Source organism: Palaemon carinicauda, chromosome 32 (genome assembly GCF_036898095.1).
Source record: "Palaemon carinicauda isolate YSFRI2023 chromosome 32, ASM3689809v2, whole genome shotgun sequence".
Taxonomy (NCBI): domain Eukaryota; kingdom Metazoa; phylum Arthropoda; class Malacostraca; order Decapoda; family Palaemonidae; genus Palaemon; species Palaemon carinicauda.
Window position 1 is genome coordinate 77,605,207 of NC_090756.1, and position 15,336 is coordinate 77,620,542.

General features: G+C 46.6%; 1 protein-coding gene across 3 annotated transcripts in view; it reads right to left on the reverse strand.

The window, feature by feature from the left end:
* LOC137625788 (protein SCAI-like) overlaps positions 1-15,336 on the reverse strand; it is a 156,202-nt gene that overhangs the window by 42,871 nt on the left and 97,995 nt on the right. For all 3 annotated transcript variants that reach the window (XM_068356678.1, XM_068356679.1, XM_068356677.1), the window contains exon 7: positions 4,038-4,157. In XM_068356678.1, the coding sequence (XP_068212779.1) occupies positions 4,038-4,157 (120 nt within the window). The remainder of the gene's footprint in view (positions 1-4,037; positions 4,158-15,336) is intronic.

Sequence of the window (15,336 nt, forward strand, 5' to 3'; positions counted from 1 at the left end):
TGGTGTTCACTGTCACTAACCGAATCACTCAAGTTACACTTTCTGGACACTTGGTCATCTTTTCTTACACTACTGTACTGTATTAGGTCAAGTTTTGACAAAAAGCCTCTATTTAGTTGACTGCTTTGTCCTTTATTGTCAGTATTATTAAATAGATTCAGTATTTGCCCATACAAAACCGTATCTTTTTTATAACTTTTTGTGTGCTTTCTTGCATACTTGGCATCTCTTCCTCCTCACATGAAATATCCGCATTCTCTAGATACAGTAATGCTCCTTATTCAGTTCCAATATCATTGCTTTATCATATTTAGTGTTTTGTGGTAACCATACAACCTTCTAACCACTTCTCATCAATCTAGCTAAACACGTTACATTCAGTGTTCAAGATCATGTAGCCGTTGATCCGTCAATCTCAGCATATGCTCCGCTTCATCTAATGCTTTTATATTTTTATTGTTCAGAATTGTAATTGTACCAATCATAGATATTGCAGTACAAATATAAAGCTACTAATTCTATAAATTTGTTTATATTTAAATATGAACATACAATTTTCAACTTGATTACAAGTATTGCATCTGCCTTCCAGCATCTCTCGTGAACAAGTACAAACTAGACTATAACGCGAAGCCCAGAAATCAGTTATGCGGTCCTGATACGCCACTAACTCAGCGCTCACCTCGATAGGAATTTGGCAGCTCATTCCCATGGCTTTTTAAAGGAAAGGTAAAAGAACTCATCAATAGATAGGTTCCTTGGGAAAATTGAACCTGTGTAAATAAACACAGCCAAATGTCCATAAAGTATGAATTAAGTGATTCTGTTAAGTGTTATAGAGCTCATTCAAAAGAAAGAACTCCCAATAATTCCTCCTCCTCTTCTCTTGTGTCTTTGGCACCAACCATGACTATTCTCAAAGGTAAAGAGCAAGTTAATTTTCCAATAATTTCAATTTTTAATTGAAAATTATGAATTTTTATTCATTTTTTTGTTAGTGATTATAATTTGAAAAAATAGTTTTCAATTACAAACCCTTTAAAAATTAGAGTACAGTATATTTTCATCTAACGTGTGGAATGCATCGAGTCAATTTCATATATTTCTTATTGGAAAAACGGTTTTAGGATACGAGCACTTTAGTTTATAACCTCACACCCAAAACGAATTAAACTCATAACCCAGGGTACTACTGCAATTGTGCAACATAAAACTGACATAAGGTTGCGTAAAACAGCGTGACGCAGATCTTATTCTTGTATTTAATATTTCAGGATAAGTGACAGCACTTACATATGCTGAAGCAACGTAAAGAAGGGTATTACTGTATTGTATTATCAAATAGTCTGATCTTTTTGGATTTTCCTTTAAAAGCGAGTTTCTTCTTTGTTTTGCCCTTTCAATCTGTTCCCAATTTTCATTTATCAACATGGCAGAAATTAACTGAGAATTCTTACCAAGAGTAAATGCAATTATTACTGTATATTATGCCAATGATATTACAACTAAATCTAAATATGTAACAAAATATTGTAGTCATGTAAATAAGACTATCATGTAAATGACTAATACGCTTACTAGTGATATGAGATTTGGGACATAGGACCTGGCACTGGGACCTATAACACTAAATTGCAAAAATATTATTTGGACAATACGCTACTAATCGAATTATCAAATAAAATTGGATTTCCAATACAAATAAAAGTAAATTTCATCTTGCATAAATGCGAAATTAATTATTTTGAAAAAATACACTCTACAGTAAGTTGAAAAATCGGAATTGAATTCTTCATGGTAACTAGTAATACAAACCTAGAAATTTCTCAGAATAATTCATAATCACCTTGTTGATTTATTCATATCTAAAGATATCCAAAATAATAGTAAATTTATACCTCTAAAATCTACTATCTATATACCAAGGCACTTCTCCTAATTTTGGGGGGTAGCCGACATCAAACAAATGAAAAAAATGGGACCTTTTCACTCTACGTTCCTCCCAGCCTGACAAGGGACTCAACCGAGTTTAGCTGGTACTGCTAGGGTGCCACAGCCCACCCTCCCCCGTTATCCACCACAGATGGAGCTTCATAACGCTGAATCCCCTACTGCTGCTACCTCCGCGGTCATCTAAGGCACTGGAGGAAGCAGCAGGGCCTACCGGAACTGCGTCACAATCGCTCGCCATTCATTCCTATTTCTAGCACGCTCTCTTGCCTCTCTCACATCTATCCTCCTATCACCCAGAGCTTTCTTCACTCCATCCATCCACCCAAACCTTGGCCTTCCTCTAGTGCTTCTCCCATCAACTCTTGCATTCATCACCTTCTTTAACAGAAGAGGGAGATAATTTCAAGTTATTTCATTTTCAATTTGCCTATTCCCAAAGATTTCCTACATGCAATATATTAAAGAGATTCCACTTTTCATGAACAAGGTCTCAATCCTAAATGAGAACAGAGGGAGAAACCTTTCATTGCACTTGATGCAAAAACCTAGCCAATTTGTTTATAAAATCACTGAAACTGTGAAAATAAGTTGTCTTAGAGAACATCTACAAGTAACTTAGAACAATAAGAAATTCTGTACCAAAACTTACTTCTAGTAACTTAATTGGATATAATGTACAACCAAAGTAAGTTTCTGTATACTTTATGCCTATCTAGGCAAGCAACACATGCAGAAGAAAATCTACTAGACTTACATTAATGCATATAGTAGCTGAGAAAAGTAAACTAGTTAAAAATATAAAATGGCCCAGGCTCACTGCCAATCAATATATAATTCAACATTTAGCTTCCTGAAGTTATAATGAAAATTAGGTCTACACAACAGGATTTATAAAATATTCACACAATAATAAAGGTACATATAAAAAGCTTGGACACAAGCACTTACTACCCAAGAACCTTGTGGTCTAAAAGGCTGACAGGGTGAGAAACTTAGCAAAGATTATGCAAGAAGAAATCACAACTGCTCGGCAAAAGTTAGGAATATTTTTTAAGTTAGAATAAGGTTCTCAGTGTTGTCTGGACTTTCCCTGAACTAAATGCAAACAATACAAATTTATTTATTTCACACTTGAAAAATCAAAGCAATCAGCTAACTACTGACATAACCCAAATAAAGGGGGAATGCAAGTGAACAACATTCTTTCATAAAAAGGGGAAAAAAAAAACACAAAACTGTGGCCAGCATGTTACACAAAGTCAGGGATAACTAGAATCACATTGTGATTATAGAAGTTCATACTGAACTACTGTCATCAGTATTTATAGGAAATCAGAAAGACACCTCCAGTTAAGAGGGAAATAAATTGAAAATTCAAATTTGAATCGCATCTTGAAATACAGAAGTGTGAATCAAAACACCTAATTAGAAAACTGAAAGGCAGAAAGGCCTCATAGACTAGTTAGTCGCCCTCAACTGCCAGAAGGAGCAATGGTTTCTAAAGGAGGAAGTATTTTGCAGAAAGTGATTGATTGATTTGAAGTTCTCTGGCATCCTGACATCGAAGGTCATTGACACCGATTGCAGAAAGGGAAATTTCTATTTAGGGGTAAGTGTTGACATTTGAACAGCTTCGAGATAGAAGCAACATGAACACCTAGAGAGTTTCATAACAATAACTTACTGTTGTAATATAAACAAATTAAACCTGAATTTATCTAAAAGACAAATGAATGTTTGTAATTGCAAAGGACTCAATGAATGATAGACAATGATGTACAGTTCAGGAGCTCACCCTCAAGCTAAGAAATATAACTTGGTGCTTTCAAGCAAATTATTGGTTAAAAAATTGTATGAGTGTGTCACTGTGATTGATTTCCACTGACTGGGGCTAAGCAATGACACAAAGTCTAATTAAAAGTACTGCATAGGTTTCGTCTTTGTATGAACATATTTCTGTTAGCAAACAAACAACACATAACCCTAACTACAAATACAGTTTCTTATTAACATTCAGTCAAATAATTAGTTTCAAAGTTGCTTTAACCAATTAATCAGTTGGAGAACATACTAATCGTACATACAAAGGGGATTTTGCTTGGTGCAGGAGAGGCGTCATATATCTGAGCGACATCTTCCTGTGGTTCTCTCTCCAGTGTCTGTAGCATACGGAACATGTCAATCGTCAATTCGCTGAATTTAACCTGTCAAAAGACATCACGTTAATTTTACCATGTTTTTCAAGTGTGTGTGTAAATAATTCTTTTAAAATACTGTGTACATTCAAGTTATCCTCCATATCGATCACAGGATAGATAAGGTTGTAAAAATATACATCATGTAAAACTCAAATTAAAAAAGAAATATCTTATGTAGATAGTGTATTAATATTTTTTGGCCTCAAGCCATGTCGTTCTGATGGAAGGTTCCTTCAGTAGCTTCCTTTGGGTATATATGACTACAGTAGATATTCCAAGAGAATTAAACTAAAAGTTTCACAGAATTCTAACTTCTGGTGCGAGTACCCTAAAGGTTTCCCTCTAGGATATCGTATATCAACAGGGGACGCATGTATTAACACGCCACATGGCTATCTGCACCCCACATAGCGTTTACGCTTCGAGGGGGAAAGGTGGCGAGGTAACTGAGGAGCCGTTCCAAAGTTACCCTCCTTCGTTACTGTTACGGTAATCGCAACGTAAACAAACAGTCAGCCATACTGTGTGACGTCACGTCCGTCCTCATTCCTAAGGTTGTAGCTTCCAACATTGGTTTGTTTTTCCCAGTGATCGCCAATTATCTTTTGCATCCTTAGCCATGTCGCAACCTTCAGCCTCACCTTCTTCTGGAAAGTTGAGTACCAGGTTCTTGTATTGTTTAAATAAGCTCTGGCAGTAAAGTAACGATTTTTTTACGCTTAAATCTTGTGTTCTGTGGCAGAGCTGTTCCTTGCCCGGAGGCACCATTTTATGACGCCGCTGTTCGCCTCGCATGCTTTATTTAGTTAGCCCGAACAGCCTTCCCGGCCTTATAACTAATTAAATATCATTAGTTATTTAGTCTTCATTGCTAGGAATTAGTTATAGTATGCCGATGGTATTCTTCGGCGTTCTTAGTTAGCCGACCCCATACTAGACTTCTAGCCTAGCATAGGCCGCAGCCTAGTGTTCATGTTTACTTCTGCATGATATAATAAGTGTTCCTATTATTAATGTTAATGAAGATACAGTATAGGCATTTTTAAACATATACAAGATTCAGTGTTGCACATGTCTTTCGCCTTCTAGGGACCATACAAGGGACTATGCCTGGTCCATCCATGTCACATCCCCTAACCCAATGGTGGGGCCCTTGTATGCTTCCTTATCTCCCCTGTTACCTTCGGGTAACCTCCCTCTGGGTAGCTTTTCTATATCTTAGCCCCCTTACCCGGAATAATTTTCGGGTAGGTTAGGCTAGATCGTTCTTCCCTCTTCCCTACTATAGTATATGGAGGGACCTAGGACAGAACCCCAGAGTACCTATCGTTCATCCCAGTCCACCCTTAGGGAACTCATTTCCCTTTAGGTATCAACTGAGACTGAAGGTGGAAGGGCTCTGCCCTTCCCCCTAGACTGCTCTTGGTAGGGACACGTCCCTTCCTCCTGTGGCCTAGCAATATGTCTTCCCAGCCCTCCCTAATCTAGGAGAAGACTCTCCTGGTTTAGGTTAGGCTTTGGGGGATTCTGTTTTATTATAGTTTAGGACAGTACACCAGTGCTGTGCCTACTCTGAGCTAACCTACCCTAGGGTTGGAGAGCGTTTCTCTCCTACCTGGGTAGTATAGCATCTAACAAATTCCCCCACTCCTCGGGAGCTTTAGGGTTGCGACCCCTTCTGCTCCCTCAGACCCTTAACCCCACTCTATCCTTTTGTGTTGGCTTGCCTTCACACCCCTGTCCGCTGCCCTACAATTCCTCCCTTGGGGAGAGTTGTAGGTTAAGCTGTGCTCTTCTGCTTGGCTGGCCGCTCTGCTACACTTCCCCCTCATAGTCGAACTATAGGGTAGTGTCGGCGGCCGGCCTGCCGGCGCAAGATCACCCTCTCCCCTTTCGAGTGTCCTCTGATCCTCCCTTGGATTACCATAGGCATCCAGCTGTCTGCCGGCCCTCTGCCGCCGGATGATAGGCGTATCCCCTCCTATCATGAGAGCACTCCTTCCGGAGGGAAGCCGGTCGGGTATCGGACATTACCCTTCCCCACTCCCTCCTTATCTTTCTCTCTTCTATCATGGTGCCGGTCCACTTCCGCCGCTAGCTGCCGGCACCCCATGTGACCTTCCTACTTCATAGGATGTTCCTATCTGAGGATTACCTAACGCAACAGTCTGCCGCCTGCCGGGGGCCGCCGCCCCTTGCCGCCGCTGCCGCCGACATCTCAGACAACCCTCCATCTTATGTACCCAGCTAGGTTCACCAGCGCCGGCCACCTGCTGTCTCCTACCTCTCTGCTGCTCAGTGTGTAGCCTTAGATGGATTCACTCCGCCAGACCAGCCTCTGGCTTTCCGCCGGCCTGCCGGCGACACTCCTGCGTCTTCCATGGACAAGCAACCCTCCCCCCGGCTGCCGGCCCCATGCCGGCAGTCGATCTAATACAGCCGGATAGCCTGACCGCTCTTTCTTTGGAATTTCATACCTTAAAAACAGTGGCTGGGGTGTACGGTTGTACAGTACAACATTTCCAGCATACTCTGTGCTTCTCAGTGCAGTCTCTTGCCGGGACCTACCCAAATATAAGGGGGTTTTATCCTATTTTCCCCATTCTTTTCTCTAGGTTCTGAACAATTTCAGACCTTCTCCACCCTGTAGACAATTTCTTTATGAGGGAGCCTAAGTTTGGCTCACCCATAGGGATACAATTCCCTCCCCTAGAACCTCAGGTCCTAAGGAATTGTCTGCAGAAAAGGTCACGGTAACCGGCTGGACGGGACTCACAAGTATGTGTTTTCCTACTTCCTTTCTAGCTCACCTATCCTGAGCTCACATAAAAAACCAATTCTACAGATTAGTGAATCTTAATCTTAAGAGTAATGTAAGCCATAACTATGTCTTCCATGTACTCATGATCTCTTTCTTTTACAGGAGGAGAACCTGAAGTGTGAGAGCTCCTTCTGCGGAGTTCGCCGCCCGGACTTCTACGGGCATAAGGCGTGCCGGACCCACGCCCCCTGTGCAGCGTAAAAGGGCAACCTTAAGTATTGGGATCCGCAGTCCTGCTCAACATGCAAAGGCCTTCTTGATGAGGCGTTCGACAAGCCTCCGTCCGCGGAGGCCAGGGACAATGCTCGAGAGAAACTGCGCAAGTGGGTGCGCGGTTTCCAGAAGAACGCCACTGGGCCTTATCTCCCTAACGAGAAGATGAGGGCCTTGCTTTTCCCTAAAGCTCTGTCGGACTCTGTGATTCCCCAGGATCAGATCCCCTGCGTCCAACTAATTGTTGAACCTGACATTTCGGCTACACTCCGAAAGTGTCATCTTGACGAAGTGGAGAAGATGTCGGAAGTCTACGAAAACATCGAGAGGACCCTCATGGATGAGGATCTGGAGGATGAAGAGGATCAGGTGGAGTTCCCTGATTTGGAGGACGAGGTCGCCCAAACACCTCCAGTAACCCCTGTTGTGGTCGAGGAGCCAGTCCCCTCTACCTCCGCCGCCTCGCTGCCCGTGCTACCAGCCACTGGAGATGCCATCCAGGCGCTGGTGGCACTGATGGACGAAAGGCTCCGAAAGAATCAAGAGGAGCTCAAACCTCATTTCATGGGTTGGAAGCAACCGAAACAGATTTCGGTTAAGGATCTTCCCCCCTGCTCGGAGTCTAACCCTTGGAGGTACGCCGAGCATATGCCAATTACAACTGGCAAAATCTTTATTAATGATCGGCTTGGGTCCATCCTCTTGGAAGAGGTGGAGTTCTTCCCCAGCTTTGAGGCTTACCCGGACTGTTACGTCCGGCTCAGGTCCGAACCGGCCTCCAAGGAAGAGACCGAACCCAAAGAAGTGATCGTGGTCAATCACTCGAAAGCCCAAGCCATGCAGGCAGAGTGTCTTAAGAGTCGTGGTTTTATCAACTCTAAAATGCCAGCATTGAGCAAGAAGCACCCGTCCTTTATTGCTCTCCCTACTGCGACCTTTCCCTTTGTTGAAAAGGCCTTCCATGCAGTCATGAAGGCGGTGGAGGAAGGAAAACCATGCCCTAACTTGGAGGAGTGTAGGCCTCTCTCCCTCGCCCTTCCCCCGACGACAGATTCTGGAAAGATATCCAGTTCACTTTTACGGCCAGGAAACTGGAACCTGACACGGCTGGCCATCAGTTCAATGAGGATCTTCCAAAGATGAACGACCACCTTCTTCGTCGGGAGCAGGAGACCAAGGAGAGACTAGCCGCCTCCCTGTCTCATCAAATTCAGCTTGAGGTCATGGCCGGGGACGTTAGGGTCCCAGATTTTTATATGGTTCTCGCAAAGACCCACCTAGTGACTGTGATAAAGGACTTGTATAGCTCCATCAAGGCCCGGAGAGCCTGCAGAGAATTCGTGTTTGCCAACGCGGCAGTGAAACACGAACCCCGGAAGCTAATCTTCTCCAACATCTGGGTCAAGCATCTCTTCCCAACAGCTCTGGTGAAAGAGATCGTGGACAAAGCCGCCTCTAAGAATCGGAACCTTCTCAACAAATGGGGCATATCCCGCAAGAGGGAAACCTCTCAGGAAGAAGGCCCTCAACCTAAGAGGAAATCCTCCAAACCACGACCCCAGCAGCGTCAACCCAAACGCCAGTTTCCGGCTCCCGCTACTCCCCAAGTGGTTGCACAACCACAACAGACCTTTCAGTTGGTCCCCCAGCCGGTGGTGTCCCAATCACTGGTCTTCAGCCCTGCCTATGAACGACCATCCACTACCTTTCGTCCCAGAGGTAGAGGCTCCGGCAGAGACTCCTCTCGCCGCCCCTCCAGGGGCAGAGGAGGAAGGGGAGCTAGCGGCCAAGGTGGCAAACCCTCGGGAAACCAGAAGCAATGAAGTGCTTCCGATGGGAGGAAGACTCCGCCACTTTCAGGATCGTTGGACCTTCGATCCTTGGGCACACAGCATCATCAAGAAGGGACTGGGTTGGAGCTGGACGCAACCACTGCCAACCTTCAACCAGTTCTTCCAGTCTTCAACCCCCATCTTGGAAGAATATGTCCTAGAACTCTTGAACAAGAAGGTGATCAAGAAGGTAAAGTCCACCAGGTTCCAAGGAAGACTATTTTGTGTTCCAAAGGACTCAGACAAACTCAGAGTCATTCTCGACTTGTTCCCCCTCAACAAGTTCATTGTGAACAACAAATTCAAGATGTTGACCCTTCAACAAATAAGAGCCCTACTGCCTCACAAGGCCTACAGGGTCTCAATAGACCTACCTAGGATTCTGGCTCCAACGAAGAAGCTACACCTTCAGAGCCATGCCCTTCGGGCTCAACGTGGCTCCGAGAATCTTCACCAAGCTAGCAGACACAATCGTCCACCAACTACGCCTTCAGGGCGTCTAAGTGATGGCCTACCTCGATGACTGGCTGGTCTGGTCGACACCGCCAGAAGAATGTTTGAGAGCTTGCAGCAAAGTGACCCAGTTCCTGGAACATCTGGGTTTCAAAATAAACACCAAGAAGCCTCGCCTCGCTCCAGCTCAGAAGTTCCAATGGTTAGGAATCCATTGAGATCTTCAGTCACACCGCCTTTCCATCCCACTGAAGAAAAGGAAAGAAATAGCCGGGTCTGTCAGAAGACTTCTCAAATCCAAACGGATCTCAAGACGACAGCAGGAGCAAGTACTCGGCTCCCTACAGTTCGCCTCAGTGACAAACCCAGTGCTACGAGCACAGCTAAAGGATGCCTCAGGAGTCTGGAGTCAGTTGCTCGAAGAGATCTCAAGAGACCCCTACCGAACAGACTTCGCTCCCTTCTAAGACCGTGGTCAGAAGCAAGGACCTTGAAAAGATCCATCCCTCTCCAACCTCCGCCTCCATCGATCAACTTCCACACGGACGCTTCTCTGGAGGGTTGGGGGGGGTCACTACCATCAACGGCAAGTTCAAGGAACATGGTCTCCCCTATTCAAGACGTTTCACATCAACATCTTGGAGGCCATGGCGGTTCTTCTCACCCTGAAGAAATTATCCCCGCGTCCCTCAATACACATCCGTCTAACTCTGGACAGCTCGGTAGTAGTCAGATGTCTCACCCGTCAGGGCTCGAGATCGCCCCAGATAAACCAACTGCTATTACCCATCTTCCGCCTGGCGGACAGGAAGAAGTGGCACCTATCTGCAGTTCACCTACAAGGATTCCGCAACGTGACGGCGGACGCTCTATCAAGGACAAGCCCCATAGAGTCAGAATGGTCCCTAGACGCAAGATCATTCTCCTTCATCTCTCGTCAAGTCCCGGAACTACAGATCAACCTCTTCGCGACGAGCGACAACAAGCAACTTCCTCGATATGTGGCCCCTTACCAGGACCCCAAAGCGGAAGCAGTTGATGCCATGTCCCTGGACTGGAACAGATGGTCCAAGATTTACCTGTTCCCTCCACCCAACCTTCTGCTGAAAGTCCTCTCCAAACTGAGAACCTTCAAAGGGACAGCAGCCCTAGTGGCTCCCAAGTGGCCCCGCAGCAACTGGTTCCCCCTAGTCCTGGAGCTACAGCCCAAGCTGATCCCCCTGCCAGGCTCAGTTCTTTCAAAACAGGTGCAGAAGTCGACTGTCTTCGCTTCATCAAAGAAAGTCAAAGACCTTCATCTCATGATTTTCTCTCCCTAGCCATGAAGAAAAGGTTTGGAATCTCGAAGAAAAGTTTAGACTTTGTAGAGGAATACAAAACAAAGTCTACCAGAAGGCAATATGAATCATCCTGGAAGAAGTGGGTATCCTTCGTCAAGGCGAAAAACCCTACGAAAATCTCTATAGATTTCTGCGAGTCCTTCTTTATTCACCTTCATGGACAAGGCTTAGCAGCCAATACGATTTCCACCAGCAAATCGGCCTTGACTAGACCACTTCTGTACGCCTTCCAAATAGATTTATCCAGCGAAATCTTCGATAAACTCCCGAAGGTGTGTGCTAGACTCCGTCCAGCACCTTCACCGAGACCCATCACCTGGTCCCTGGATAAGGTGCTCCATTTTGCCTCTAACTTGGACAACGAATCTTGCCCTTTGAAAGACCTGACTCAAAAAGTGATCTTCCTTTTTGTCCTCACCTCGGGAGTCCAAGTCAGTGAAATATCACAAATTTCAAGTAATTTGTATTTTTCCTCTGACTCAAAAAGTGATCTTCCTTTTTGTCCTCACCTCGGGAGTCCAAGTCAGTGAAATATCACAAATTTCAAGTAATTTGTATTTTTCCTAACATACTTACCTCGAACTACTTTCTTAGGAGTACCTGGAAATCTCCTCTCATCCGACCAGAGTTTTGTGTAGTTTACCCTACTTCCGTTTCCTGTGAAGGCTAACCTCAGGCGGAAGGATACGTGCCCTGAGGCTAGTCCCGGGTCAGGGAGCGTGCTAGCTTGGGTCCCAACCCTCAGTAAGTTCTTGGTTGTTTAATTACTTAAAGGGTCAGGAAGACACTCGGGGACGGAAGGGCGGGCCATTACCCTAAAGTGGTTCGAGGTAAGTATGTTAGGAAAAATACAAATTACTTAAAATTTGTGATTTGTTCCAGCTCGGAAACTTACCTCGAACTACTTTCTTAGGAGACTTACACTTTAGGAGGTGGGAGTGTCCTTCTTGACCCCTAGATCTAGCTAAGCAGGATGCAATGGAACCTAGATAGGGGGCTAGGTTCAGAGACGGTCAGAAAACGAAACGTAGGAGAAAACTACACAAAGAGCTCATGTTGATGTCTAAGTAACTCACCTGTGCAAAAATTCCTCGGAGACGTGTCCTTTGATGATGTTGTGACTTGAGGTCTTGTGCAGGCTCTACCTGAGTCTATCTCCAAGGGAAAGAGGGGGAAGGAAGAACAAGGGGGTTTTTAAGGAAACAAACCTGTGTCTCTTGGTCTTACTACCCACGATTGTACCTGGAGCTACACCGTTAAATTGCTTGGAGCGCAGAGATGACTGTTCCTATAGAGAACCCGTCTAGGGACAGAGATGACTGTTCCTATAGAGAACCCGTCTAGGGACGGAGATGACGGTTCCTATAGAGAACCCGTCTAGGGACGGAGATGACTGTTCCTATAGAGAACCCGTCTAGAGACTTTCTTGAGCATTCCTTCAGGTAGTGCATTGTGAAGGTAGACTGGTTAGACCAGGTGCCTGCTCTTAGGATCTGCGCCACTGCCATGTTCCTTTCGAAAGCTAGGGAGGTACTTAGACCCCTAATGTCATGGGGCCTGGGTTTTCCCGGCAGGGGAACGCCCGCACTGCTATAGGCCCTGATAATCACCTGTCTTAGCCAGAAGGAGATAGTGTTCTTCGAAACCGACTTTTTCACTGTACCTGTGGAGACAAAAAGGCTCTTGATACCAGAACGGAGATTAGAAGTTCTCTCCAGGTATTTCCTTATGGCTCTGACAGAACACAAATTCAAGTCCTCCGGATTGCCCAAACGAGGAATTGCTGGTATTGAGAAGCCCTCAAACTTGGGATCCCAAACTGCTGGATTCTGGGTCTTAGCCACAAAAGTCGGGAAGAACTTGAAGGAAATCTCACGCCAACTCTTCGCATGTGAGACCTCGTAAGACAGCCCGTGAATCTCACCCCCTCTCTTAGCTGATGCCAGTGCCAACAGGAAGACAGTCTTGAGGGTGAGGTCCCTGTCCACTATGTCTTTCAGGGGTTCGAACAGGGGTTCACTTAACATCTTCAGGACCCTCGCCACATCCCACTGCGGCACCCTGACGGCTTGAGGGGGACATGCTTGTTCGAAGCTCTTGATGAGCATTGAGATATGTCTCGAGGAACCCAGATCGATGCCCTTTAAAAGGAAGACTTCTCCTAAAGCTGCACGGACTCCTTTGATGGCCGGGATAGACATACAGACTACATCCCTGAGATGTACCAGGAAGTTTGCAATGTCCGGAATAGAGGCCCTCAATGGCTTGATGTTTCTGGAGGAGCACAACTTCATAAAGGTGGTCCACTTAGCCTGGTACACCGCTGCCGATGAACGCCTCGGATATCCCGACATCCTTTCGGCCGTTCTGGCTGAATAGCCTTCCTTCCTCAGGAGATGCTCGATAACCTCTATGCATGAAGGCGGAGGGATCGAGGATTGTCGTGGAACCTTTGGAAGTGGGGTTTCCGCAGCAGGTCTGGTCTGTCTGGAAGAGGCCACAGGGGAAGACACGCTAGTCCTTTTAGGTCGGCGAACCACTCTCTCTCCGGCCAACAGGGCGCTACCAAAGTCATCTTTAGGTTGTGGGCCGTCCTCACCCGGTTGAGCACCTGTCCAAGCAACGCGAAAGGGGGAAAGGCGTATACATACAGATTGTCCCACCGGTATTGGAAGGTGTCCTCCAACGCCGCTTTTGGGTCTGGGACAGGAGAACAGAATACGGGGAGTTGTGCGTTCAGTCTTGTTGCGAAGAGATCCATCACTGGCGAACCCCATTTCTGGATGATGAGTTTGGCTACCTCTGAGTGCAGGGTCCACTCGATTCCCACCGCTTGACCCATCCTGCTGAGTCCGTCGGCCAGGACGTTTCTTTTCCCTGGAATGAACCTCGCTGCGATCGTGATCTGTTCTGTCGTAGCCCAATCCAGAAGTTCCAACGTGAGATCGCACAACTCCCTCGACTTCAGTCCTCCCTGCTTCTTTATGTATGCTACTACTGTGGCGTTGTCGCACATCAACGCCACGGTGTTTCCCCGTAGAAGGTTGACGAACTGTAGGCACGCCTTTCGAACCGCCCTCATCTCTAGGATGTTTATTTGTTGTGCCTTTTCTTCCTCCGTCCAACTGCTTCTTGCTGACCTTCCGAGGAGATGGGCATCCCATTCCTCCTTGGAAGCGTCTGTGAAGAGAAGCATCTCGGGGGGCTCGGCTGCGAAGGGCATCCCCTTGAGGGTGTTTGTCCGGTCTTGCCACCACACTAGGACTTCTTCCGTTTCCGGGAGAACTGGAACCACCTTGTGGGGGGAATCCGTCTGGTTCCAGAGTCCCTTCAGATTCCATTGGACGCTCCTGAGCTTGAGTCTCCCCTGGGGAACCAGTTTCTTCAATGACACGAGGTGACCTATTAACCTCTGCCAGTCCTTTGCTCTACTGGGTTGTCCCGCCAAGAAGGGGCGGAGGATTTTGTCCAAGTTGGTCAGCCTCTCTTCCGACGGAAAGGCTCTCACTAAACGGGAATCCAGGACCATCCCTAGATAAGTCATCCTGGTGGAGGGTGACAGATGAGACTTCTCCAGGTTGATGGTGATGCCTAGAATCTTGCAGAACTGCAGAAGCTTCGTGCCTTGATCCCTCAAAACTTCCTCTGAGGATGAAAGGAGCAACCAGTCGTCTAGGTAACGAATCAGGCGGATGCCCCGTTCATGAGCCCACACTGAGACTGTCGCTAAGATCCTCGTGAAGACCTGAAGCGCTGTGGATAGTCCGAAGCAGAGGGACCTGAACTGCAAGGTCTGGGCACCCCACTTCACCCAAAGGTACTTCCTGCTGGAGGGGTGGACTGGGATTTGAAAATAAGCGTCCTTGAGGTCTATGGACATCATAAAGTCCCCTTCCCTCAAGGACTCTAGGACCGACTTCGGGGTGTCCATCTTGAAGTCGGTTTTGCACACAAACTTGTTGAGAGCCGAGAGGTCTATGACCGGTCTCCAACCTCCCGTTGCTTTCTCCACCAGGAAGAGCCGACTGTAGAAGCCCGGGCCCGGGTCCCGTACCGTTTCCATTGCTCCCTTCGCCAGCATCGTGGAAACTTCCTCTTGCAAGGCTGTTCTCTGCAAGGGGTCCTAGGGAGCCAACCACTCCGCCCGAATGGCCAGGATCAGGGGCGGAGGTTCTGCCAGAAACGGTAGCCTGTACCCCTCCTTCAACACTGTTACTGTCCACGATTCTGCTCCGTGGTTTTTCCATGCTTGCCAAAAAAGTCTGAGGCATCCCCCCACCTGAGGCTTGGGCAGGAGTAAGGGACCTCTCTTCCTATCTTCTTCTGGAGGAACGACTTGTACGCCCCCTCCTGGAGGCCGAGAAGGAAGTTCTAAAGGAGGCTGGGGCTGATGCTGCTCCCCTACGGGAGGGCTGAGGCGGCTGTGACCAAGGAGCAGCTGGGGAGTCTCTCCTGTGCTGGCTAGACAAGGCTTGATGAGTAGCAGGACCATCGGACGCAGGCCTCTTATGGATGGGCCTCCTCGG